This window comes from Garra rufa, chromosome 20, assembly GCF_049309525.1.
Source record: "Garra rufa chromosome 20, GarRuf1.0, whole genome shotgun sequence".
Taxonomy (NCBI): Eukaryota; Metazoa; Chordata; class Actinopteri; order Cypriniformes; family Cyprinidae; genus Garra; species Garra rufa.
In genome coordinates, this window is record NC_133380.1 from 4,794,710 (window position 1) to 4,822,535 (window position 27,826).

The 27,826-nt window shown below is 34.0% G+C and overlaps 2 protein-coding genes across 2 annotated transcripts; both read left to right on the top strand.

The window, feature by feature from the left end:
- Window positions 1–4,910: 4,910 nt before the first annotated feature.
- sult6b1 (sulfotransferase family, cytosolic, 6b, member 1) lies at window positions 4,911–12,983 on the top strand. The gene is made up of 7 exons (XM_073825858.1): window positions 4,911–5,178; window positions 8,156–8,271; window positions 8,372–8,461; window positions 8,678–8,804; window positions 8,887–8,981; window positions 10,537–10,693; window positions 12,360–12,983. The coding sequence occupies exons 1-7, from the start codon at window positions 4,983–4,985 to the stop codon at window positions 12,485–12,487; spliced, it is 909 nt and encodes a 302-aa protein (XP_073681959.1). The 5' UTR covers window positions 4,911–4,982; the 3' UTR covers window positions 12,488–12,983.
- A 7,117-nt stretch (window positions 12,984–20,100) lies between these two features.
- On the top strand, window positions 20,101–27,599 carry vipb (vasoactive intestinal peptide b). The gene is made up of 7 exons (XM_073826247.1): window positions 20,101–20,180; window positions 21,624–21,736; window positions 21,976–22,083; window positions 22,278–22,382; window positions 25,414–25,545; window positions 26,984–27,025; window positions 27,195–27,599. The coding sequence occupies exons 2-6, from the start codon at window positions 21,630–21,632 to the stop codon at window positions 26,985–26,987; spliced, it is 456 nt and encodes a 151-aa protein (XP_073682348.1). The 5' UTR covers window positions 20,101–20,180; window positions 21,624–21,629; the 3' UTR covers window positions 26,988–27,025; window positions 27,195–27,599.
- Window positions 27,600–27,826: the final 227 nt, after the last annotated feature.

Consider the following 27,826-nt stretch of genomic DNA (forward strand, 5'->3'; position numbering starts at 1 on the left):
TACGATGCTACTTGACGTCCAGTTTTTTCCCCACAAAAAAGCCGCAACGACCAGGGGGTAGAGCTCGAATAAAGCTGAGGACTGGGAGGAGTCGAGCATTTGAGGGGGCCATGAAGACGCAAACCAGCGCCCTTGATAAAATCCTCCGAAACCGACGGATGGAGCTGCGTCGGTAAACAGTTGGATATCATCGGGGCGAGAAACGAGATCATTATAGAAGAAGGTTAAGCCGTTCCATTGTTTAAGGAAGGAAATCCATAGATTGATTTCATTACGGCATGTTTGGTTTATGACAATTTGATCGTCTAAAGCGTGCACGGAAGATGCGAGTTGGAGGAGATGAGCGATAAAAGGACGGCCTTGAGGAATTATGCGCATTGCAAAATTAAAGTGACCGAGCAAGGATAGGAGATCGCGTTTGGAGCAATTTTGGCTATCTGCCAAGGAAGAAGCTATTAAGATTATTCTGTCAATTTTTTCTTTTGGCAGTGAAGCTTGAAATTTGGCTGAGTCTAGGTTGACGCCGAGGAATTCGATAAACTGGGTTGGTCCTAGTGATTTCTCTTGCGCAATGGGGATTCCGAGCTCTGAGAAAACTCTATGTACTGTAGAGATATCTGCGGCTGGAATTGCGTCGGGAGGTGAAACAACGAGAAAGTCGTCTAGCAGGTGGATTAGGTGGGGGATTGAGTAATTGTTAGACAGAATCCAGCAAATTGCTTCTGACAGCATGTCGAAGATTTTTGGGCTACTTTTGCATCCGAAAGTTAAGCGTACCGAAAAATAAAATTTTTTGCGCCAGCAAATTCCGAATAAGTGCCATGAATCTGGGTGGATAGGCATCACTTTAAAAGCAGAAGTGATGTCTACTTTGGCCAACCATGCGCCGCTACCTACGTTTTTTATCATGGTTATCGCTTGTTCTATATCATGGTAGCGCAGAGAATACTCTTCGTGGGGTATGATGCTGTTTATGCTAGAGAACGGGGAATTGCGTGGAGCTGATAGATCGATTATCAAACGCTTTTTTCCCGAGAATTTCCTCGTAGCCACTCCGATAGGGCTGATGCGAAAAATTTCGAAGGGGGAAGTATCAAAAGGACCGATCATAAAACCAGACTCGACTTCCTTTTTAATTAGATGGTCTACTGTATCGGGCTCGGCGAGCGCAGACTGGAGATTGTTACAGATAATGGTCTGGGAGAGTGGACATGAGTTTCCGGGGTTGAATCCGTATTTGAGGCCGGAAAGTAGATAGTGGGTGAAGTTTGAGTCTGGGTGATGGGAAAGCTCAGAGAAAAGACGAGAGATATTGACTGGAGTCGATAAGTAATTTCCAGATTTTTTATTGTTAGCTTTCCAGACTGGACATACAATACGGGAATGGGCCCCGCCACAATAATTACAGACGTGAAGATATTTGCATAGCTGCCTCGTGCATCTTGCTCTGTTGAAATTATCACAGACTTGTTGTTTGCCGGAGGATGTGTTGAATCTTTTTTCGGGAAAAAAAGTCTGCTTAGATTGTGCGGGACGAGGGACATAGCTGGTAGATTTAATTGGAGATGACTCTGGGCAGGGTATTATGCCGGGATTGATCTGGGGGCATGTGAGGGTTGAGTGAGCTACTGACCTGCAAACGGCGCAAGAAATATTGCGGCAGCTAAAAAACACTCGATTGTGGAGATCGGGATCTAATGCTCCCCAATAGGGGCACTGATTCCATTGGGCGATGCGCACGGCGCATTTGGCTGAAAATAATTTGTGATATGTTAGGAAATGAGATCCCCCATAAGACAGCGCGAGTTCTGCGATGATCGCAAGATAATCATTAAGTTCGCGCCGTCTGTGGGGAAAAGCGGAGCAAACTATTTCTGTGTAACGGCCGAATGCGATGGTAAATTCCGAAAATGAGAGTATGCGGGATGTATTGGAAGCTGGATTTTTTAGGGTCACGGAAAAATCTCCGCAATCTATTTGCCGATGCGTTTCTGCGGGAGGGAGTAATGAAAGAAGAGATGAAAGATCGACGTCCGCACCTGCCAAGATTTGGGATTTGATGGAGTTCGGTACGGGGGTTGGTTCCAGTACGGCGGCATTTGAAGGAATGGCTAGAGGGACTGCTGTGAATAAAGAGTACTGAGATTTTGCTTGGAGAGAAGGATTGGAAGAAAGAGAAGAAGAAGCCGTAACCGTTTGCGGAGGCAGCCTCACGCACGGAATAGCCTCTGGTGCTTGGGGAAGCACGTAAGAAGAAGTGGAGGGAAAGGAAGGAGGAAGCAAGTGAGAATGCATGGTTGGCTGATAATGCTCTGTTCGGCCAGCTGCAGTGGCGGCTGCTGGCCACTGGTATGAAAAAGGGGCAGAGGAAGAGTGATAGACAGGCAACTGAGCTTGAGCGGCTAGCGGAGGCAGCCTCACGCTAGCGTCAGCTGTCTGAGACGGAAAGAAGGGAGTAGGAAGGATAGGGTTTAATTGTACCACTCCAGCGGGCAAAGTTGTTTGTAGCGCGGTAGCTGGAGGAGCCTCGGTGATAGGATGAGAAGAGGACGGAGGCGGAGCGGAGGGAAGACCCTCTGAGTTTGGAGCGCGGCCCATGCTTGCTGACGGTTTGCTGCGTCTCGTCGTCCGAGGAGAGCTGGAATTTGACCTGGAAGAAAGAAAAGTAGAGTCATGATGAAGCTGTGTCTTGCGGGATTTAACTACCTTCTTGGATGGGGGTGAGGCGGTTTTTCCCATTGTCGCGTAAAGATCGTGGAGTTGAGCTTTGCTCATGTTTCGGGAAAACTTAATTTCTGCATTTGCCAATGCTTGTCTTAACCCCGCAACTGTCCATTTCCCGATGGGAGGGATAGAAGGTGAAGCCGAGGTGTATGAAGATGATGACGACGACTCGGGTCTTGATGGTGGAGGTGAGCGGCGTCTTCGTGGCCTCAGTGAGTGGGAAGACGGCTTCGTGGGCCTCCGCCCGCGCGCCGGGGCCTGGGGCTCGGCTGAGGAGCGAGGCTGAGGAGGGGGTGCATTGGATCCGGCAGAAATAGTTGTCTTCGCGTTGGTGGTTCGTGGTGGAGCGTCCTGCTCGATGTCGGATGACGAGAGCTCGGTATCGGACATTTCGGCTTTCAGAGGAGCTTGATGCCAAGAAACTGTCGCTGGATGGAGGTAAGACGGCTGGTAATATATAGAGGATGCACTGATTGAATGATTGGTTAAACAGGTTGCACCTGTGCCGAATGGGTTGATTATCTGATCGTGCTCCTCCTGAACCTTGTTTAATCAAACATCAAATTGCGAGCTTACATCTTGCAATTCTTACTTTTTTTCTCAAAATTGTGAGATATAAATTCAGAATTGTACGTTTATATCACGCAGTTCTGAGAAATAAAGTCTTTCAGAGAATTGTGAGTTTATATCTTGCAATTGACTTTTTCTCAGAATTGTGAGTCAAGTTAGAATTGTGAGATACAAACTCACAATTCTGACTTTTTTCTCAGAATTGCAAGTTTATATATTGCAATTGTAACTTTTTCTCAGAATTGTGAGTTAAGTCAGAAATGCATGATATAAACTCACAATTGTCAGTAATAAAGCTAAAATTGCGAGTTTATATCATGCAATTCTGATAAAAATTTAGAGTTGCCAGATATAAACTCACAATTCTGACTTTCTTCTCAGAATTGCAAGTTTATATTTTGCAATTTACTATTTTCAGAATTGCGAGTCAAGTCAGAAATGCATGATATAAACTTGCAATTGTGAATAATAGTTAAAAATGTAAGCTTATATCACAGAATTCTGAGAAATGAAGTCAAGAATTGTGTGATAAGAACTTGCAATGGTGAGTTCTAAAACTAAAATTCCATGTTTATATCACGCAATTCTGAGAAAAATTCAGAATTGCCAGATATAAAGAATTAAAGTCAGAGTTGCCAGATATAAACTCACAATTCTGACTTTTTTCCTCAGAATTGCAAGTTTATATTTTGGAATTTACTATTTCTCAGAATTGCAAGTTAAGTCAGAAATGCATGATATAAACTTGCAATTGTGGATAATAGTTAAAATGTAAGTTTATGAAATGAAGTCAAGAATTGTGTGATAAGAACTTGCAATTTTGAGTTCTAAAACTAAAATTGCATGTTTATATCACGCAATTCTGAGAAAAATTCAGAATTGCCAGATATAAACTCACAATTCTGACTTTTTTCCTCAGAATTGCGAGTTTATATCTTACAATTGTGACTTTTTCTCAGAATTGCGAGTTAAGTCAGAATTGTGAGATATAAAAATTAGCAATTGAGAGTTATAAAGAGAGTTATTTATCCTCATCAAAACTGGACTTTATAATTTTTATAATTCTGAGAAAATTGTGAGATAAAAGTCACAATAACCTTTTTCAAAATGTTTTATTCAATGGCGGAAACAGGTTTCTATACCTGAGTGTATGTAAATTGTCAACAAATTTTTGTATACTATTACTTTAATTAGTATACTAAAAAAATCTAGTCTAGTCTTTGCTCAGAAATTGCTAGCAATTGTCATTAACAATTACAAAAGAAGTTGCAAGTAACACATTAAAAAAAACAACAATATAAAATAAACAAGGATAAGGTAGCAAAGTATTTCTACACTGCTGGACATTGAGTGAGTTTAGTGTCTGTTTAGCAGCTGAGCTACATGAACTGACTACAGATTACATTTTACCTTTCACCTCTGCCAAAACCGGCTTTTCAAGAAAACTAGCTGGTATAGTCATGCTGTGCATGTCTCACACACAATAATCAGTCAGACTGACACCAAGCCCTTCTGTTGACTCGGGGGCCCCTCGGACGGGCGGAAATGGATATTTCTCACGCGAGCCGTGCCTGTGGGCGGATCTACAACATTCTCCTTCCTGAACTACAGTACAGCATAAATACTCACTCTCTGTGTGTGTGTCTCTGCCAATCTGAACCTCAGCAGGACGAGAGTCCACCGCCAACATGAGTCAAACACCACCTATGAGTCTAATGAAGTCCAGAATGGAGGAAGCGGCGAAGATGAAGGATGAAGACAAGCTTTATAAGCGAGATGGAATCCTGTACTCTACGATCCTCAGCCCTCCACAGACCCTGGACAAGTTAAAAGACCTGGAGGCCAGAGAGGATGACCTTATCCTGGTGGCGTACCCTAAATGCGGTTAGTAAAACGAGAAGTTTGCAGAAGTTTGATCTACTAGCCCTAAAACTAGTGCAAAGGCTGCTGGTGGAGTCAGGTTACATGCTAGCTGCATAACTTTGTCAGGTTTTCCAGAGTTTCCTCGAGAGCATTTCTCTTGTAAACATTCCAGCTGTAATGCTGGACACTGAAGAGTGAAGCAATTTTGTGCATTTGTGAAACTCAAACAATGGTGTAAATTGGTGCACCCAAGTGAATTTACATAAGAATTGTTTTTTCTAAACTATTTACACAGAAAATTATCACAATGGATTGAAAGTGACAATTTGGTGAATGCCGTTGTACCAACGATTTGCACCAAAACTTGTGGAACTGAGTTAGGTGCAACAATTGCAGGCACAATTTATATTGTTTAACAAAGATTTACAAAGAAAATGATTGCAATTAATTTTTACAGTGTAAAAGAAAGGATTCATACTTTCGTTCCGCTTGTGTTTCATAAATGAATCCTTGTTGCAAGGACTTAACTTACAGCCTTTAACACAAATCTGAATCTTTCATTCCTTAAATAAACAACCTTGTGTAACCTGATTCTCAGCAGTGTATGACACGTCATTCTTACATAATAATAATAATAATATGCAAGTTATTGTCAATGACAACAGGCCTCAAAAGCAGCAATACTGGAAAATGGAGAGTGAAGTAATTCTGTGCATTCATGAAACTCAAACACTGGTGTAAATTAGGGCAATTTACATAAGAATTGGTTTTTACAAACCATTTACACTTAAAATTATCACACTGAACTGAAAGTGACAATTTACGTAATGCAGTTTTACAGAAAATGGTCTGATTGATTTAGACGCAGCAACAATTTACATCAAAATTGCAGCACACTTAAAGACTTTAAAGAAGTTTAATGCATTAATTATGCTTTGTAATGCACCTTTTAATGCATTGTATGATCTCATGAATAATTGTAACCACAGTTGTAATACTTATGTTCATTGTTAAGTAAATTTAAAGGCTTTAAGTAAAGTGTTACTGAAAGTTACCTAAGAATGGTTTTATACTTTAATTCTGCTGGTGTTTCATAAATGAAACACAAGCTAGCAACCTCATTTAACCTGATTCTCCTCAATGCATGACACACGTTTACAATTCTAACATAATAATGACAAAGTTATGCTCAATGTCAACATGAGCTGTAATACTGGAAGAGTGAAGCAATTCTGTGCATTCATAAAACTCAAACACTGGTGTAAATTGGTGCACCCAAGCGAATTTACATAAGAATTGACTTTTACAAACCATTTACACTGAAAATTTTCACATTGGACTGAAAGTGAATTTACGTAATGTAGTTTTATAGACAATTTGCACCAAAAATGGTGGCATGCAATTAGACGCAGCAATTTAAGAAGTGTTTCAGCCTTTAACACAAATCTAGCAACCTCATGTAACCTGATTCTCTTCAATGCATGACACGTTTGCAGTTCTTATGTAATAATGACAAAGTTATGCTCAGTGACAACATGAGCTGTCATACTGGAAGAGTGAAGCAATTCTATGCTTTCATGAAACACTGGTGTAAATTGGTGGACCCAAGCGAATTTACATAAGAATTGACTTTTACAAACCATTTACACTGAAAATTATTACATTGGATTGAAAGTGACAATTTACTTTTATAATGCCTTATATATAAAGTCTTCAAGTGGCTGCGATTTTGACGTAAATTGCTGCCACGTCTAAATCAATGACACCATTTTTGGTGCAAATTGTCTGTAAAACTTTGACATCAGACAATATAGTCTTATGGATGCTGAGATATTAAGGTCCAAAAATGGAAAAAAACTAATTTACACCAATGTTCAGAGCAATATTTCCCATGAATGACACTAGGTGTGAACATTAAACATTTTTTTTTTTTTGAAAGAGCATGTCAAAGGATGTGAAAGACATGGTACATATCAGACCATTTACCAAGTTTGATGCTTATACATTGAAAATTGAGGTTTCTATGGACATCTGAAAACCCTTAAAGTAATAGTTTCGAAGAAAAGTAGAGGGCCAGCATTCAGGTGTAATTTCAGTAACAATGCTGTGAGTTGTAATTCATGCAGTTCTGGACTAGGACTCTTAGCCCAGAAAATTTCATTGACATGGCACAACTAGTTCTGGAGATATTTCAGTCTGAACATGGTCACTCAGACTGTGATGCCAAAACGGGGTAAAAAACAAACTTTTTACAGATTTTTGTAAAAAAAAAAAAAAGTATGCACAGTAGAGATCTGAAATTTTGCATATGATCTATTGGACATATTACCCATCACATAGATTTTTTTTTTTTCAGACAAATCTGAGGGGGTCAGGTGGGGACCATTTGATGATTCCAGCTGGAATGACCCATTCATGAAACACTGTTGTTAATTGGTGCACCCAACCAATTTTACATAAGAATTGTTTTTTTTTACAAACTATTTACACAGAAAATTATCACACTGAACTGAATCTAAAATATACATAATGGAGTTTTATAGACAATTTGCACCAAAAATTGTGTCAATGATTTAGATGCAGCAACAATTTATGTCAAAATTGCAACCACTTAAAGACTTTTTATATATAAGGCATTATAAAAGTAGTTTTATTGCATTAATTATGCTTTGTAATGCACATTATAATGCATTGTATGGTCTCATGAATAATTGTAACCACAGTGGCATTCAATTAGACGCAGCAATTTAAGAATTGTTTCATAATCGTTTTACATCAAAATTACAGCACAAGAAAGATTTTACAAAGACAATTAAGCAAAACTTTACTTAAAGCCTTTATATATAATGCAATAAGAAGTTTTAATGCATTAATTGTGTGTTGTAATGCACCTTTATGCTTTAACACAAATGCAGCAACCTCATGTAACCTGTTTCTCCTGAATGCATGACACACATTTACGATTCTTACGTACGTGTTTGCAATTGATCTCTAACAGGGTTTAACTGGATGGTGGCAGTCTTGCGTAAAATCGTGAATGCTTCTACTGGGAAAAATGAGAAACCGCCTGAGAGGCCTCCTCTGGTTGAGTTTTTACCTCCAGATGTTCAAGAGGTCGGTAACAGCACGAACAAGCTGCGAGTCTGGAAATGTTTATCCTGAACACACAAAAACACCAGTGTAATATTACAGTTTCATGCTGTTTGTCTTACAGAAACTGGCTGAAATGCCCCCGCGGAGACTTCTGGGAACGCATCTTCACCCTGACAACATCCCTCCCTCTTTCTTTACTAAGAAACCAAAGGTCAGTAACAATGAGTGCACTTTGAATCACATTAGAGAGGTCACTAGATAGCAGATACCAACTATACAAGAGCTGCAAGTGCCAAACACACCAATGAAATTCACATTCACTATTAGAGAACGCATGTTTGGTTTCAGAATCAGAATCAGTTTCAAACCAGTTTGGTTTGCGATCAGTATGATTTTTTTTCTCATCTAATGCATCGGCTATTTTCAGATTCTGGTGGTGTTCAGAAACCCGAAAGACACACTTGTCTCCTACTACCATTTCATGAACAAAAACCCGCTTTTGCCCAATGCTGAGTCATGGGACAAGTTCTTCTCTGACTTCATGACTGGTGAAGGTGGGCAAACATTGAACAATGAAAATTAAATACTGTTTAAGTGAGTACTATAGTTAAATGGTTATTCATGTCCCCTCTTTAGTTTCCTGGGGCTCTTATTTCGATCACGCCCTCGCCTGGGAAAAACGTATAGAAGACCCAAACGTGATGATCGTGACATATGAGGAACTCAAACAGGTAAAGCTACCTGCGCGTGTTGTGTTTGCAATCTCACAGTTTAATATTCATTGACTGTTGGTCTGAAAATCAATGTGAAATTGTTTTTTAATCCATTTTACTTCTATAATGTAATTAATATGGCAAGCCATTTTAACATTTAATCCTTAAAATGTACAAGTATCTATTTTGGTAGCTACTAACATCCATTCCATTAAGTACTAGTACTTATTCATTAGCTACCATTAGTGCTTATTCTTTAGCTATTGTTACTTATTCTTTAGGTACTAGTAACTTTTTCAAGATATTAGTACTTATTTCAATGCTGATTAGTAAATATTCTACATTTACTAGTAACGCATTTAAAACAAATTTGCTATTGACTTCTATGGGGATCTGTCATTCAGATATCAACTATTCAGCTCTGACTAGTATACAGTCAAACCAAAATTTATCCAGACACCTTCTACATTTCTCACAATCACTGTTTATTTGTTATAGTTTAGAAAATGGTAATAAAAAATAAGAACTTAGAGATAAACTGTGTCAGAACAAATTCATCTTGATAATGACAGATAACTTTGATAGAAAGGTATATAATGGATTACAATCAAACAAAAATTCAGACAACTGTTAGTATAACAATATTTACACATCTATCAATATTCTGTTGGCCAGTCTGTGGCGTGAAAAGGCTGCATTAGCAATTAAAGAAAAAACACTTAAGCAAAACATGGTCAGTTCAAAGTGTCTAAATACTTTTCGGGTATAATACGTCACAGTTTACTTTATTTTGCTATACCCACTTACATAAATGAACTATAGTGTCCCACTAGTAAAAAAATATCAAAAATTATATCTGGTGTCTGAATAATTTTTTGGTTTGACTGTATATTCCAACAGTTACTAGTATCTTTTTAAACAGTACTAGTAAGTATTTATTAGATACTAGTACTGATTTATTAAATACTATTATTTTCAGTAGATACTACTACCTATTTAATAGATAATAGTTATTCATTAGGTACTTTATTAGTACTTATTTATTAGAAATAAGTATATTTTGTAATTGTTACTAGTAACAAATATCATACTAGTCAACTTTTTTTGTTACCCATCTTATGTTATGAGTCAGAATGGCAACTAGAGTTCAGTTAAAAATCTTACTTGTAACATTTGGAACAAATATGTTAGATTTGTATGTAAAATATTTATTTTGATATATAATTTATATACAAGTGTTTACATAGAAATATTTTTGAAAATATATATAAAATATTTGGCAGCTCTAGTTTTAATAAGTAATAGTATCTTATGAAAAATTGTTTTATGTAAATAGATACTTGTATGTTTTAAGAATTAAATGTTAAAATGGCTTGCCATAGATGTGTTTCTGTGGTTATCAATTATTTATGAGATTTGTAAGACTTTACTGATAAATCGTGCACTATAAAACCATGATTAGCTGTGAATTAAAGAATAAACAAACTCAAATCTGACTTCATGTTGACTTTTTAACCTGCTGTGGTGCTAAGACCTGCTTGAGTTTAAAACATATTTTCTTTTGTTCATGCAGAACTTATCAGAAGGTGTGAAGAAAGTCTCAGAGTTCTTCAACCTTCCACTGACTGATCAGCAGGTCAGCAGCATCGCTGGAGAAAGTACATTCAGCGCCATGCAGGAAAACTCCCAGAAATCTCACGGCAATTTTGGCAGCATCTTCTTTAGAAAAGGTAAAAATCCCTTCATGTTAACAAGTCATTATTTTACAAAAATGTACAGACAATTTACTCACCCCTTGTCATCCAAGATGTTCATGTCTTTCTTTCTTCAGTTGTAAATAAATTATGTTTTTTGAGGAAAACATTTCAGGATTTCTCTTCATATAGTGGACTTCTATGGTGCCTGTGAGTTTGAACTTCCAAAATGCAGTTTAAATGCAGCTTCAAAGGGCTCTAAATGATCCCAGCCGAGGAAGAAGGGTCTTATCTAGCAAAACGATCGGTTATTTTCTAAAAAAAAAAAAAAAAAAAAATTTATATACTTTTTAACCTCAAATGCTCATCTTGTCTAGCTCTGCATCAATTGTGTATTCCAGTTCAAGACAGTTAGGGTATATCGAAAAACTCCCATCTCGTTTTCTTCTTTAACTTAAAAAAAATTGTCCTACACTCTTAAAAATAAAGGTGCTTCACGATGCCAGAGAAGAACCTTTTTGTCTAAATGGTTCCATAAAGAACCTTTAACATCTGAAGAACCTTTCTGTTTCACAAAAGGTTCTTTGTGGCAAATAAGGTTCTTCAGATTATAAAAAGGTAAGCAAGAAAGTACATCGCTTTTTTTTTTTTTTTTTTTTTTTTTTACATCCTTTTACTTTTAAAAAGAATATAAAACACTTCACATATTTTTTTATTGATGTCAAAGATTTTTTTGTCCAAGCAAATAAATTGATCTATCATTTGGTGAAAGCGCATAAGGTGGATATCAAAAAACATCCTGAAAAATGCAAGAAAATGCAATTCCAAATCAGTGTTATTTTATTATAATCATGATACAATCAGTTTTTATTAATATTTTAATCAGTTTTTATATTTATATTAAATTGTATTCATTTTGTTGCGTTTCTGATATTTCAGTAGTTTTTTTCTTTCTTTTTTTAAAAAATGTTTTTATAGTTTTTTTATAAAATATTTATTAAAACACTTTTGTTTGCAGCAAGGATAAATATGGTTTCTTTGTGCTGTAGATAAGACCCTTCTTCCTCAACTGTGATCATTTAGAGCCCTTTAAAGCTGCATTAAAAATGCATTTTGGAAGTTCAAACTCACGGGCACCATAGAAGTCCACTATATGGAGAGAAATCCTGAAATGTTTTCCTCAAAAAAACAATTTCTTTACGACTGAAGAAAGCAAGCCATGAATATCTTGGATGACAAGGGGGTGAGAATTATCTGTACATTTTTTCACATTTTATCACTTCTCCTTTAAGGCTTAATTCACAGATCTATTTTGACGCACATCAGATTTTTTTGACATGGTTATGGCATTTAAAGGGATAGTTCACCTAAAAAAAAAATGGTTTCTGGTCCCCATTGACTTCCACTGTATTTTTTATAAGGAACCAAAAACTTTTTAAATACCCACATTCTTAAAAATATATTTTATGTTTCTGTTCAGCTGTTTAAAAAGGTTTGAAACAACTTAAGGGTGATAAAACGATCACCATTTTAATTTGGGGGTGAACCATTGCCTTAAATACCACTGAAATACACAGAAACTTTGTAGTATGTGTAGCTACAGCATGAAAAATAAAAATGCATTGAAATTGAAGTCTCTTATTTACATCATTTATATGAAAGGACTGCTTTGTGATCTTCCTGTCTCATGTTTTGTCTTCAGGTGAGGTGGGAGACTGGAAGAATCATTTTTCTGATGCCCAGAGCAAACAGATGGATGAGCTTTTCCAAGCCAAGCTTGCTGGAACAAAACTTGGAGCCAGACTGAAGTATGACCTTTACTGCCAATAAATGAGAAGACAAGACGTGAGCCGACGGACGGAGAAACTGTTTACTTCACAGGGATTTGCTAAATTCACGAGGGCAGCTGTTTAATCATTTTCATGTTTTGCTACATTCCACTGCTTAAAGTAAAGCACAAAAACCTCAGTCGTTAAACCTCATGCTGTGTATATGCTAACATTTATTAAAAAAGAATTATGTATTGCAAATGTTCACCACTAGTCGGTGCAATAGTTCAATTCCATAAGCCTCAGTACTGTAAAACAAAGCATGATGATTTTAAACTGCTCTAATGGCTTACAGAGAGCAGGAAAAAAATATGTTAAATGCAAATAATAAAATGCAACCAACCATATAATGGCTGTCACTTTTAAAAAGGATGTAAAACACTTCCTATTTTCTTTTTATTGTTGATGTCAAAGGTTTTCTGTGCAAGCAAATAAATTGATCTATCATTTGGTGGAAGCTCATAAGATGGATATATTAAATAAAAAACTGAAACTCAGTACTGTTAGATACGATCAGTTTTTATTCATTTTAATCAGTTTTTATTTTTGTTTTATATTCATATTAAGTCGTATTAACTTGGTTGAGTTTCTGGTATTTTTAGTAGTTTTTTTCTTTCTTTTTTTTTTAAATGTTTATATAGTTTTTATTAATTTTGATTTTAGTTTGAGCTTTTTTAGTATATTAAATGAGAAATTAAACTAGCTGAAAATATATTATATTTATATTATATTTTATTATTTATTCTATATTTATTTCACTTAATGGTTATTTTATTTATTTTATAAAATATTTATTTTAAAAAAATTTGGTTGCAGCAAGGATAAATATGCTTTCTTTGTATTTTTAAACCATTTTTTGTCAAAAAGGACATTACAAATCATAGTTCATAACACTTTTGGTTCATCTGATCGCACTTGTGAAGGAAGGCCACGTTGGGTGCATTGTGGGAATGCAATTAATTTAGAAGATTACAGTTTGTAATTAGTACTGTATAATCCATCCATTAGGCCAATTTGCACACTGCATAGTTTATATTGTGCATACTTTAGGAACAGTATGACTATAACATAGCTATGTTGTTAGACTCCTCAAGAGAATCATTCCTAATGAAGTCTAATTACAGCCGTGATGATGTGCACAGCAGATGACCCCTACATGAGCAGCACATCCTGGAAACGCTACAGAGTTTTTCTTGTCAAAACAAGATGATCAGTGAGGAAATGCAGAAAAGTGCTCATATCCGACGGGCATCGTTCAAACTCTAATTTAATCCAATTTCAGACTAAAGCCACCAAAACAGGAGCATGTAGGCCACATGTGAATCTACAGCCCTGTGGTGCATTTAAGTGGCATATTAAAGTTATAGATTGCTACAAAGTCTACAATCTATAGCAAGGAGAAAAACACTGAACTCTGGCTCAGTGGCTTTTATAACTGCAGTAAAACTGCTGATGTGGGGTTAGTTGCTGACAGATATGGAGCAGGTGTATGATTGATATGATTGATTGATATGTCAGTGTGACATCAGTTATTCCTGGCTCTTCTTACATTAAATCCTGGTAGAAATCCACTGTGCATAAACATGCACTGCTCTCAGAAGAAAACTGATAGTTCAGTATCAAATCAAACAAATTTTTTTGTTAATATTTTTCCTGAAGAAAGGCAGACATAAGTAGTGATGAAAGCCAAAATATTAAATGCAATGAATGAATATTGAATATAACTGAGAAATCCATTATAGGAAGTCAAAATGAGATTTGGAGCCAAATTACAGGAGGTAAAAATTAAGTAAAAAGCATAGTTCAGCTGGAAAATGTCTGCTTTGCTTTATACAGCCAGGGTTGCCAGGTCTGTGTGATAAAACTCAAAGTATAATGCAAGTCAAAGTATAATGCAATGGCCATATCACGAATAACAAAACTCAAAGTATGTCATTTCCATACCTAAAACACATTTTATAGTCACTGTTATGCACACTGATCATAAACACAGCTCAAATGCTTCCAACCAGTGGCCCTCCAAAAAAAACTTAACATCTAGAACAGTCAAAGGTAAAATGCTAACCTGGCAACACATTCCTTAAACAAAAAAACAAAACAAAAACAAGCTACTATTGTTAAACTATGGTAGCTACAAACTAATCATGGGTTTGCTACACTGACCATAGTTTAACAATGTACCCTGGTGAAAAAAAAAAACAGCTAAAACCAGCCTAGGTTGATTGGCTGGTTTTAGCCAGTCAACCAGCCTGGTTTTAGCTGGTCAGCAGGCTGGTTTTAGAGGGGTTTTGGCCACTTTCCAAGCTTGGCCAGGCTGGTCAGGCTGGGAAACCACCAGCTGAAACCAGCCTAGGCTGGTTTTAGCAGTTTTTTTTCAGCAGGGTATTTATACAGAAAAAAACATGGTTACTTACTGTAGTAAAACATTTTTATTTGTATTTGTGTACACTTAGCCTACTTTCTTTTTTCTTCTTTGTTTGTTTAAGGCAACTGTGCTGCCTTAATGGTTTGATGCATTCTGCTGTTTAATAATAAAAAAAAAAAAAAAACGAACCCTCTCCAAAGTCACGATCTAAATCGCGAATGAGTTTCTATATAAATCAAATGATTCGTGATTCACGTCTCAAAGTCCTCACAGAATTTAGGATGGATAGTATGCACATTTGGACGTCTGAACAATGATTTGCAAACCATCATTTTAGATCAAGATTCAATTCGCAAAATGATTCGCAAACCCACAGCAAATTTCTTAAAAATCAAATGATTCGCGATCCGCGCCCGAAATCCCAACCTGAACGATTCGCCAACCATAATTTCAGATCAGTACTCGGAGCGAATCCACTCTGAAGTTCAGATCAAATGATTCGCGATACATAAAGTTCCGAATTAAATCAAAAAATGATTCCCGCCCCAAAGTCCTGGTCTGAACAATGATTCGTGAACCATCATTTTAGATCAGGACTCGGAGAGTAGATTGCGAGTCATCCAATTCGCAAAATGATTTGCAAACCCGCTCAGAAGTCTATCAGGACTTGGAGCGTGGATTGCGAATGATTCAATTCACCAAATTATTTGCAATACGCGAAGTTCCGATCTAAATCAAATGATTCGCGATTCGCGCTCTGATGTGCCGGTCTGGACAATGATTCACAAACCATCATTTTAGATCCGAACTCGGAACGTGGATCGCAAAATGATTCGCAAACACGCTGAAAAAGTCCTCTAAATCAAAAGATTCGCGATTCGCACCCGATCTAGTCCCGATCTAAACAATTTGCGCATTATAATTTCAGATCAGGACTTGGAGCGTGGATCGTGAATGATTCAATTCGCAAAATGATTCGCAAACCCGCAGCAAATTTCTCAAAATCAAATGATTCGCGATCTGTGCCCGAAATCCCAACCTGAAATGATTCGCGATACATGAAATTCCGAATCAAATCAAATGATTCGCACGCCAAAGTCCTGGTCTATCAGGACTTGGAGCGTGGATTGCGAATGATTCAATTCGCCAAATGATTTGCGAACCCACTCCGAAGTTCCGATCAAATGATTCGCGATCCGATTAAAACAGAGAATCATTTTGCAATGCAATGGTTTAACTGATTCGGAGTTTCGAAAAGCTTTGTTTCACCCATCACTACGTGCTTTTTAAAATCATTACAAGTGGTGTCGAAATCTGAAAATGATAATGGATGTTTTGATCTGGTTTCTGCCAGTGAATCGCTTGAACTGAACGAGTCACAAGTTTAAATCAATAGGCGCGGTTCCAGCGTAAATGATTCCATTGATTCGGCTTGTTTGTTCGTCTTTTCGCATTTTCGGCCATTTTTACGCAACATGGTCAGTATTGCTTCTGGCTTAGCTCGCTAGTTTATGACATTACCTGAAATAAGCGGAAAAAAGTATGTTACCAAATAAAATACATTTCAAATAGAACAAATCTTCAAACATATTCAGTAACTGGTTCACTGCCAACTAGTGAAACACTCCATTAATATGACGATCTGCAGCTCAAAATACATGTTAGATGGAAACATTGTGCATTATGATGGAGTTTGTATCTTAATTCACTATATTTGAACTAGTTTGAGCACTGCAGTTCAGAAAGTTCAATAGAAAATCAGTTGAAAGCATCCAGTCATTTCATACCATTGAAGTGAGTGTTCAATTTATCCGTATATACAGTAATCGATATTTGAGAAATTATTGTTTTATCTGATTGTAGTCTATATAGAGTGATAGTCAATGGAAAAAGAGCAAAGGGGAGAAGCAGATGAACACAGAACAGCAGAACAACAAAGTTAAAGAGGGTAAACTTATGATTTAGCTACCTTACATGTTAACTTCTCAGGTAAATCTGAATCTGAAATACAAATATATTGAATGGTTTGATGAAAATAATTGCTAGGGACAACTTTAGATATTAAGAACATCTCAAAGCATCTATACTAAATTATATTTTTTGTTTTTTTAAATAAAAAGTGTACTGACTCCACCTTTAGATGGTTTTATTTTTTAGGTTTGGGAAGGAAATATATCTAAGGATGATGAGAAGTGCTTAACTCATTATGTCTGATTCATCAGTGCTAAACGCCATTTACTACGTCAATGGAGGTCAAACTCTTTTACTAAGCAGTCCGGCAATGCATTTTTGAAAAACAATAGCTGCGTTACGGGAAAACAAATCGTCTAGATGACATGAATTAAACGGTTGCCATTTATTCTGCTCCTATCAAGAGCTGAGGAACCATTTCAGCAAATAAGACAAAGCTCAAGTTGAAATGTCACACGAACTGCCCTTTTCACTCCGATCAGACCGAATCAGAATTGAGTCATTCGCTGACCGTCTGTGATGTGGAGCTTGATGTGCATTCACTAGATCATTTGTTACAAGGTTCAGTGTAAAAAGAGGGTGAGACATGATAAATCACAAGAGCTAAATACGCCTGAAAACCCTCAAACATCCTCTTTTTTGTATTCATCCTATGTGCATTTGATGTTTTTACTTTAATATGTTAATAAAGGTCAATAAAGATGAACTCCAGAGAAACAGCACAATGTTATTTGTCCAAAAATAGCGAAGGAAAAAACTTCTCTCATCAAAGAGCATCATTAGAACCCTGTTAATTAGTGGCTGATTTCCATCTCTGGTTTTACTGTGACTGTCATGCTGAGATCTGGTTCGAGGGTCGTTCAGATGCAGCCGCAGGAAATGAGGTCCTGAGGGGGCCGTTACAAACTCACAGAGCACCATCACCGCAGAAACCCAGAACCGCACAGTTTTCCGCTCACATGATCATCAAACAGAGACGATTGACACATGGACTGTAACCAGGTAGCAACACACTACAAACACCATAGCAACTGCATAGCAACATCACATTAACAAAAGTAACATTTTATCATTTTCTAAAACGCAGTGTATTTCAGTTCTATTTATGTTGTAATTTCATAAAAGTTCCATAAAACACTACTAATATACAGATAGTTAACAAAATATACTTTTTTTAATTCAAGATTTATGTAGAGTATGTTCATAAACTGCATAGCAACAGTATGGGCAAGCACACACATTAATTAAATTAATTAATGAAATCAATTACAGAATTATTATTTTATAGAACCGTGTATATTTTGGTTTTATATTTATGTTGTTTAGAACCATAAAACATTTAAATAGAGGTACTGTTTACAATTTAGGTAGCAGAAACATTATATTTTTTGTTTTAATTAAGATTGGTGCATAGTATTTTCATAAATATTATATTTGAAATGACGCCAAATGATTTTAATAAGTTATTTTCATAAATTAGTAAATAAAAAAATAAATTATAGACTTGTAAAATTTAGATTTATGTATAGTGTTTTCACAGTATTGTAGAATTATTTAGAAATTTAAAATGTTAGCAATAAATTATTTAAATGTAAATTCTTGTAAATAAAACCAATTTTATTATTATGGATTTGTATTTAATGTATATGTAAGCATATATGTATGGTTATAATCATTTATTTATATATATAAAATTAAATTTTAATTGAATTCAAAATGGTAAAATGTGTAATTTATTATAATAATTTATTTTGAGGTGAAATTATTTTTATTTATTCCTAAAAAAAAAAAACAATACTATGAAAACATCATACATTAATCTTATTGGAAATCTATAAAAATCTATAATTTTTTTAACTACAATTATATAAAAAACATAATTTGGATTATTTTAAAATATAACATTATAATATTGCAAAATTCTGAAAATCCACATTATACACAATATACATTCATCTTAATTTTTTAAAAAGTATAATACATTTCTGTTCAAATGTTTTATATATATATATATATATATATATATATATATATATAAGTAAATATGTATCATTTATTATAATAATTTATTTTTGGGGTTAAATTAATTTGATTTTTTCAAAATAATTCTACAACACCATGAAAACTTCATACATTAATCTTAATAGTAATTTATAAAAAAATAAATTTAAAAATGATAATACATGATTTTAAATAATCATTTAAGTACATTTAATAATTATAATTATTATAAAATATAAGTGATAAATTAATTTAAATGAGTATAAAAAAAATACATATTTAATATATATAAATATTATTTTATTATCTAAATTTATATTTTAAAAAATTATATATAACATAATAATGAACATAATTTAGATTATTTTAAAATATAATTTAAATAAAAAAAATATGAAAATACACATTATACACAATATACATTCATCTTAAAAAAAGTATAATACATTTCTGTTGCCTAAATTGTAGACAGTAACTCTATTTAAATGTGTTATGGATAAAAACAACACAAGTTAGTTTTGAACACTGACACTTCCATTACAAATTTACTCAATTTTCATTATTGTAATTAAAGCAGCATAATTTTACAGAATAGCAAACAGCAACTACATAGCAATGCACTAAAAACACTTGGAACACTGTAGCAACGGCATGGCAACACCCTGACAACAGACTTTGCATGGGAAAAAAAAAAAATCACAAAAACCAATGCAATTATTAATGTAATCACTTACAGAGTAATGTATATTTTGGATCTGTATTTCCAGGCAGTTAAACAGCGACCTGAAATGACCTGATATACTGTATGCTGACCTGAATCCAGTGTGGGTGGAGAAATATCGTGCAGTACTATTAGATTAGCAGACCTGCAGAATTCTGTAATACGATTGACCGATGCTTCTATAATGACTCTGATTCGACTCACATCACGTCATACCTTTCACAATCTAATGAAGATGCCCAATTACCACTGCAGACCGTCTTAACCTTAACTCTGAGCTTCAGATTTCAGATTATACTTCCATTAAACATTGCATATATTAAAAAGCACAATAAATAGACAAAACAAACGGGAGTGAATGTCATTTAAGTATTATACAGAAAAATGAGTCAGCGGCATTTTCAGTCTTTCCGAGAAACCCAATTTGAGTTTGACCACCAGACCAGATCACCATTGGGTGTATCCTACGGGACCGCGTGACGCAGGACAGACGCGGAGGATCTTCAGTAACGCGAATAATCAGGTGTATAAAAGCGGCGGTCAAGAGAGAGAGAGAGACAGACAGAAACTGAGCCGAGGAAACTATTCTTCATCCATACAGGTGTCAGAGATCACAGCTGAAGATACATCCTGACCGTGAGTACTTTGATTCCTTAGTCTTATATACTGCTAGAAAAATATTTGAATACTTCTAAAAACATTTATAGGCAGTCGGGTACTTCATCTACAAGTTTTACATTGCAAATTCATGTGCATTTTTTAAAATAAAATGTTTTAATTTGGAAACTACATGGGATATTTGAATTTTTATAAATGCATTTGTTTATCATGATATAATATATATTGTTAGAAAATGCAAACTTTCAAAAACATTTGTTTTGTGGATAGTTGGGTACTAATTTTTTTTAACTAAATATTTTAAAAGTATGTGCATTTATTTATAAACTAGTTCAAGTTCTATTTATGTGCATTTATTAAAATTAATTTTTTTGAGCTTATATTAACTGGGAAACTACATGGGATCTTGTATCTATTATAAATGCATTTATGTAATATATATTGTTAGAAAAATTTCACATTTCAAATTTATGTGCAATGTTAATTGTGAAACTATATTTTAACTTTTATAGATGCATTTGTTATTTATTATATAATATACATTGTTACAAAAATGCAAAAGTTCAAAAACATTTGTTTTGTGGGTATATGGGCAATTAATTTACATTTTTTAACTAAACATTTCAAATTTATGTGCATTTATTAAAATAAAAAGTTTTTGAGCTTTAATTTAATATAAATAAGCTATTATAAATGCATTTATGTAATATATATGGTTAAACAAATTTCATATTTAAATGCATCTGCATTTATTAAAATAAAATGTTAATTGGGAAACTACATGGGATATTTTAACTTTTATAAATGCATTTGTTATTCATTATATAATATATATTGTTAAAAAATGCAAACATTTAAAAACGTGTATGGGTATTTGGGTACTTTATTTACATTTTTTTAAACTAAAAATTTTACATTTCTGAATTTTACATTTATGATCTTATGTTAACATTTCGAAGTAGTTGGATGCCTTATTTACAAATTTATTAAAATATAGTATTTTTTAACCATTTATACATGCATTTTAATCATTATATAATACATATGCATAATAACAAAATTCAAGCATTGTTAGAAAAATGCACACTTCTAAAAACATTTATAGGTAGTTGGGTACTTTATTTACAAATTTCACATTTCAAATGTATGTGTATTTATTAATATAAAATGTTTCATGAGCTTATGTTAATTGGAAAACTACATTAGATATTTGTACTTTTACAAATGCACTAAAATAAACAAAAAATTAAATAACTAGTTACAGCACCTAAGATTCATTTTCCATTTTATTTGTATGTAGTTTTAGTCTAAAACCTTGACAACAAACAGCTCATATTGCCGTTAATGATCAAGTGCCAGAAATGCACAAAAAGGTATATTGCTATCAAAAGAAAAGACTAGTCAATCTGAATATTCAGCCTAATGCAGATGTTTGTTCTAACCTGGTTTAAATGTCTGCAGAAAGCCATGATTTCACTGAGCAGCTGTCAGATGCTCCTGCTGGTGGCCGTCTGCAGCGTCTTCTGCTGCAGGACTCTCGCGATGCCTGCGATCTCTGCATATCCTGACATCAGGTGAGACATAAAACACCATTAATGTACAGGGGATTATTTCATTGAAACCTGTTTTATATCATTATGGGTTGTTTTGCATTGTGACCGTTTTTTGTCTAAAATTTGCATTATTGTAAATTAAATTTACACACACAATTCACTCATAAATCATATTATAAATAAATGACTGCAACAAATGGTCAAATGATTACTTTTGCATCAAGTACATAGATTCTATTTTGCATCTTGCATCTTTTCAGACCAGGCTCTCTCGATGAAGACGGAGAGGACGAGTGGACGAGAGACCCATCACTACAAGATCTGGAGGCGTATAAACTCCTTTATGAACTCGCAAACACCGTCGAGAGGTACGTGGAAACGCACCGTGACATTAGCAACGGCTTCCATTTACTGTCTCGTGAAAAAATTATAGATCCATTTCCAGAGGAAAGACTAAAGCTGTAAATGTGATGATGAGGAAGATGTTTGAGTTTACGAGAAGGCACTGAAGACCACCTTACAATAAAATAAAAAGCATTTTTTACATCTGTTTTTGCTTTAGACCATCCAGACACGCTGATGGGCTGTTCACGAGCGGATACAGCAAACTGCTCGGCCAACTGTCTGCTAAAGAATACCTGGAGTCTTTACTTGCAAAGAGAGTCAGGTAAAGATACAGAATGGTTTAATAGCTTAATGCACTTCAATGGTTGTAACTCACGAATGCTTTGGAATACATACGATTATGTTATAATGAAATAACCTTGAGATTCAGACCTTTCCATCAATATGTGTTTTGTCAAGTTTAGACTGAAAATGATTGTACTAAATTTTGTAATGTGACACTTGAAACCGCCCACCAGGGGGAGGAGCCCTCTTAAACAATTTATGGTAACCCAATTTGTCTAAATAAATTATATTCCAAATTTGAAGTTGATATTATGTTAATATATATGTGACCCTGGACCACAAAACCAGTCATAAGGTTAAATTTTACAAAACTGAGATGTATACATCATTTGAAAGCTCAATAAATAAGCTTTCTGTTGATGTAGGACAATATTTGGCCGAGATACATCTATTTGAAAATTAGGAATCTGAGGGTGCAAAAAATCAAAATACTGAGAAAATCACCTTTAAAGTTGTCCAAATTAGGTTCTTAACAATGCATATTACTAATCAAAAATTACATTTTGATATATTTACAGTAGGAATTTTACAAAAAATCTTCATAGACATGATCTTTACTTATTTTCCTAATGATTTTTGGCATAAAAGAAAAATCAAAAATTTTGACCCATACAATGTATTTTTGGCTATTGCTACAAATATACCCCAGCGACTTAAGACTGGTTTTGTGGTCCAGGGTCACATATTTCTAGAAAAATGTTACATTTCAAATTTATGTGCATTTATTAAAATTAAATGTTTTTGAGCTTATATTAACTGCGAAACTACACAGGATATGTTAACTTTTATTATATAATATTATTTATTTATTATATAATGTTATTTATTATATAATATATATTGTTAGAAAAATGCAAACGTTCAAATTTTTTTTTTAAACTAAACATTTATGTGCATTTATTAAAAAAGGTTTTTGAGCTTACATTAAATAGGAAACTACATGGGATATTTTAACTTTTATAAATGCATTTATGTAATATATATTGTTAAAAAAATTCACATTTCAAATTTATGTGCATTTATTAAAATGAAATGTTTTTGAGCTTATATTAACTGCAAAACTACACAGGATATGTTAACTTTTATTATATAATATTATATAATGTTATTTATTATATAATATATATTGTTAGAAAAATGCAAACGTTCAAATTGTTTTTTTAAACTAAACATTTTAAATTTATGTGCTTTTATTAAAAAAAGTTTTTGAGCTTACATTAACTAGGAAACTACATGGGATATTTTAACTTTTATAAATGCATTTATGTAATATATATTATTAAAAAAAAATCACATTTCAAATTTATGTGCATTTATTAAAATGGGATGTTTTTGAGCTTATATCAACTAGGGGACTACATGGTTTATGTGAACTTTTAAAAACGCATTCACGTAATATATTTGATAGAAAAAGTTCACATTTCAAATCTTTAAAATTTGTCTAAATAAATTATATTCCAAATTTGAAGTTGATATTTAAAAAAAAAAATTAGTCTCCTTTGAGATTTCGTCTAGGCGCAATAGCAAAAATAGCTACCATATTTGAAACTGAGACTTGGACCTTTCCAAAAATATGTATTTTGTCAAATTTTGAAATAGTAAATTTTGTAATCTGACACTTGACACCGCCCACTAAGGGGTAGAGCCTACTAAAAGGATTTAAAGACCCATTTACATGGTTAAAAATTCACAAAAATTTCTTTAAATAAACAATATTCCAAATTTGGAGTTGATGTTACCAAATTCGCAGATTCTGTGAGATTTAGTTTCCAAAAATAGCCACCGGGTGACAACCAAACTCCACTGAATGTATTTTCCTGTCACAAATTTATACATTTCTGTCACAATATTACTTATATCACAAAATAACCACCATATATGGAACCTTGAGACTCAGACCTTTCCAACAATATGTGCTTTGTCAAGTTTTGACAAAGTATTGTAGTAAATTTTGTAATATGACACTTGACACCACCCACTAGGGGGAGGAGCCCAGATTTAAAGTACCATTTCCATGGTGTAACAATGAGCGATTTCAAAACGGTTTCACGGGATAAATTTAGTTTGTTCAAGCTTTTGTATAATACATAATTTGTGATGATTACTAAAATGTGTAAAGGGGAAAATCAAAGCCATGTGTCTAAATAAACTGTGTTCCAAATTTGAAAAAAAAAATTGAGACTTTGTTTAGGCACAATACCAAAAATAAGCAGCGTATATAGCGTATTCCATATGTGGCCCTGGACCACAAAACCAGTCTTAAGTGACTGGGGTATGTTTGTAGCAATAGCCAAAAATGCATTGCATGGGTCAAAATTATTGATTTTTCTTTTATGTCAAAAATCATTAGGAAATTAAGTAAAGATCATGTTCCATGAAGATTTTTTGTAAAATTCCTACTGTAAATGTATCAAAATGTAATTTTTGATTAGTAATATGCATTGTTAAGAACATAATTTGGACAACTTTAAAGGTGATTTTCTCAGGATTTAGATTTTTTTGCACCCTCAGATTGCAGATTTTCAAATAAATGTATCTCGGCCAAATATTGTCCTATCCTAACAAACCATACATCAATAGAAAGCTTATTTACTGAGCTTTCATATTATATATACATCCCAGTTTTGTAAAATTTAACCTTATGACTGGTTTTGTGGTCCAGGGTCACATGGAACCTTGGGATTCAGACCTTTCCAAGAATTTGTAATTGGTCAAAATTAAAACAGCTTTAATTATAAAGTATTGGGACAGTAGACACCGCCCACTAGGGGGAGTAGCCACCTAAAAGGATTTAAAGTACCATTTCCATGGTGTAACTATGTCTATTGTCAAAATGGTTTATACATGACAGTTAACAGGTTAAATAAGTTTGGATGCCATACTGAATGTGCTAAATATCACGAGGTAATGTGGTATCTGTTGTGACGCTGATTCAATTAAGCTTTTAATAATGAGGCAGCAGGAGGTGAATGCACAGTGGAGCTCATTTTTCTGTCTATCCGCTGTAGTGATGAGCTGGGCATGGAGCAGATGCCTGTGAAACGTCACTCAGACGCCGTCTTCACAGACAACTACAGCCGCTACCGCAAACAGATGGCGGCCAAGAAATACCTCAACTCCGTTCTGGCGGGAAAAAGGAGGTACGGCTCGAAAAAAAGGCGAGCATCACTATTACTAGTGCGATTAAATGACAGAATAATCACATAGAGTTACACTGAAGGATCCAGAATATTACAGAGACCACAAGCAACCACCTAGAACACCTTAACACGCGACAACATGAGATTGCACATTTAATTCTCTTTCGCTTCTTATTGCGCTTGAATGGTAAAATACACACACGATTACACTGCCACTCAAAAATTTTTAATGGTTTTTTAAAGATGTTTTTTTATGCTCATCAAGGCTACATTTATTTGGTTAAAAATACAGAACAAATACTGTAATACTGTGAAATATTTAAATGTAAAATATTTTAAAATGTTACTTACTCTTGTGATCAAAGCTGAATTTTCAGTGTCACATGATCCTTCAGAAATCATTCTAATATGCGGATTTATTATCAGTGTTGAAAACAGTTGTGCTGCTTAATATATTTTGGAACCCTTGATACTTTTTTCAGAATTCTTTGATCAATAAAAGGTTAAAAAGAACAGCACTTATTTAAAATAGAAAGGTTTTCTAACAATATACACCAGTGATCAAAAGTTTGGGTCAGTAAATTTTTTGGAAAGAAATTAATACCTTTATTCACCAAGGGTGTGTTAAATTAATAAAAAGTGATAGCAACAGATTTACATTTTTTGAATAAATGCTGTTCTTTTTAACTTGTTCATCAAAGATTTCTGAAAAAAAAAAAAGAATCACAGGTTCCAAAAAATATTTGTTTCCAACATTGATAATTCTAATAATAAATCAGCATATTAGAAGGATTTCTGAAGGATTTCTGAAGGACTTAAGACTGGAGTAACAGCTGACGAAAATATAGCTTTGCATCACAGGAATAAATTACATTTCAAAGTATATTAAAATAAAAAACATTACTTTCTATTATAACAACATTTTGCAATATTACTGTTTTTTTTCTGTATTTTTGATCAAATAAATACAGCCTTGGTGAGCATAAGAGACTTCTTTAAAAAACATTACAAGTCTTAATGATCCCAAACTTTTGAGCAGCATTGTATGTCAAAATGCCTGTTTTGTAGAGTAAACACAGTTGGTTATGTGACAAATAAACATTAACAGTTGGATGAAAAAACGGATGTGTCAGTACACTAGATCTGTGCAGTAAGTCTTAAAGTGACAGCAGTCTAATTTATCTGCTTTAGTCACTGCTCTTGAATGAACCACTTTTTGATCTTTAATAAGATTCAGTTCAAATTTGAGTCAAACAGTGAAGACCATTCAGTGTTTTAGTTATAAAAAATAAAATACATTTCTTACACAGTGAAATAAGAATTCGGTCATATCGCTCACGACTAAGAATATAAAAATCTATTTTTTTTTTCTCTTTTGCAGTGTGAATGCATTTCATGTTTCATTATTGAAAACATAATCTATTTTAATGTGGTTTAGGTGATGCACTCCTGCTCAAATGCTGCCTGTGCTCTTCAACATGTAAGTGCATGCACATCTCATGACTACATTTCTAGCGTTTATCTAGTGTATTGCTTTTTAAATGAAGAATTTGGTATTATTAATCAATTTTAAGTGTCTGATTGATCTCTTCTTTATCACATATAGAAGTTGTCAAGTCAAATCTGGTTGTTTTCCTGGTGTTATGTAGGTGACGTGGACGCACAGCTTCAAGATTTCGCCATTATATATTCAAGCTTACACAATCTATTACGGCTGAAATTGAATAAAGATAAATAAACAGCACTGAACACAACACAAACTGAACGAGCGCGTCAGTGAATAAATCAGTGTGAATGACATGCTGTTGGCTGACTAATGCTGTTATGTCTATAGAAATCTATTTTGACTGCTGTCTTACTTGATAACTGAAATCAAACCAATAAAAATGATTGTGTTTGTATAAACAGTTTTGTCTGCTGCTGTCATTCCTGCTGGGTAATCGGAAAAATCTCGGGCGAATATGATTCTTTAAATCCATTTATATGGAAGTAGAGCTGCAAAATGATTAGTCACGATTAATTGATTCAAAATAAAAGTTTATGTCTGCATACTATATATGTGTGTGTGTACTTTGTATGTTTATTATAACATATATGGAAGCTTTTTTCTGCCACAAGATAATAAAATAAAAAATGAAATGTTGATTTTTAAGGGAAAAAATTGTCAGATAAAGTCACAATGTTTAATTTTTTGTTTTGTTTTTTAAATCCCTCATATAAACCCAAAATTGCTAGATAGAAACAAAAAAGAAAAAGACAGACTTGCAAGATCTAGGGTTAT

Bases quoted from the DNA above. Each gene is read 5' to 3' on its own strand.
- sult6b1 (XM_073825858.1), top strand. From the start codon at position 4,983: ATGAGTCAAACACCACCTATGAGTCTAATGAAGTCCAGAATGGAGGAA. The intron at 5,179-8,155 runs GTTAGTAAAACG...GATCTCTAACAG, and splicing joins GGTGGCGTACCCTAAATGCG to GGTTTAACTGGATGGTGGCA. The intron at 8,982-10,536 runs GTAAAGCTACCT...TTGTTCATGCAG, and splicing joins CATATGAGGAACTCAAACAG to AACTTATCAGAAGGTGTGAA.
- vipb (XM_073826247.1), top strand. From the start codon at position 21,630: ATGATTTCACTGAGCAGCTGTCAGATGCTCCTGCTGGTGGCCGTCTGC. The intron at 21,737-21,975 runs GTGAGACATAAA...GCATCTTTTCAG, and splicing joins TCTGCATATCCTGACATCAG to ACCAGGCTCTCTCGATGAAG. The intron at 22,383-25,413 runs GTAAAGATACAG...TATCCGCTGTAG, and splicing joins TTACTTGCAAAGAGAGTCAG to TGATGAGCTGGGCATGGAGC.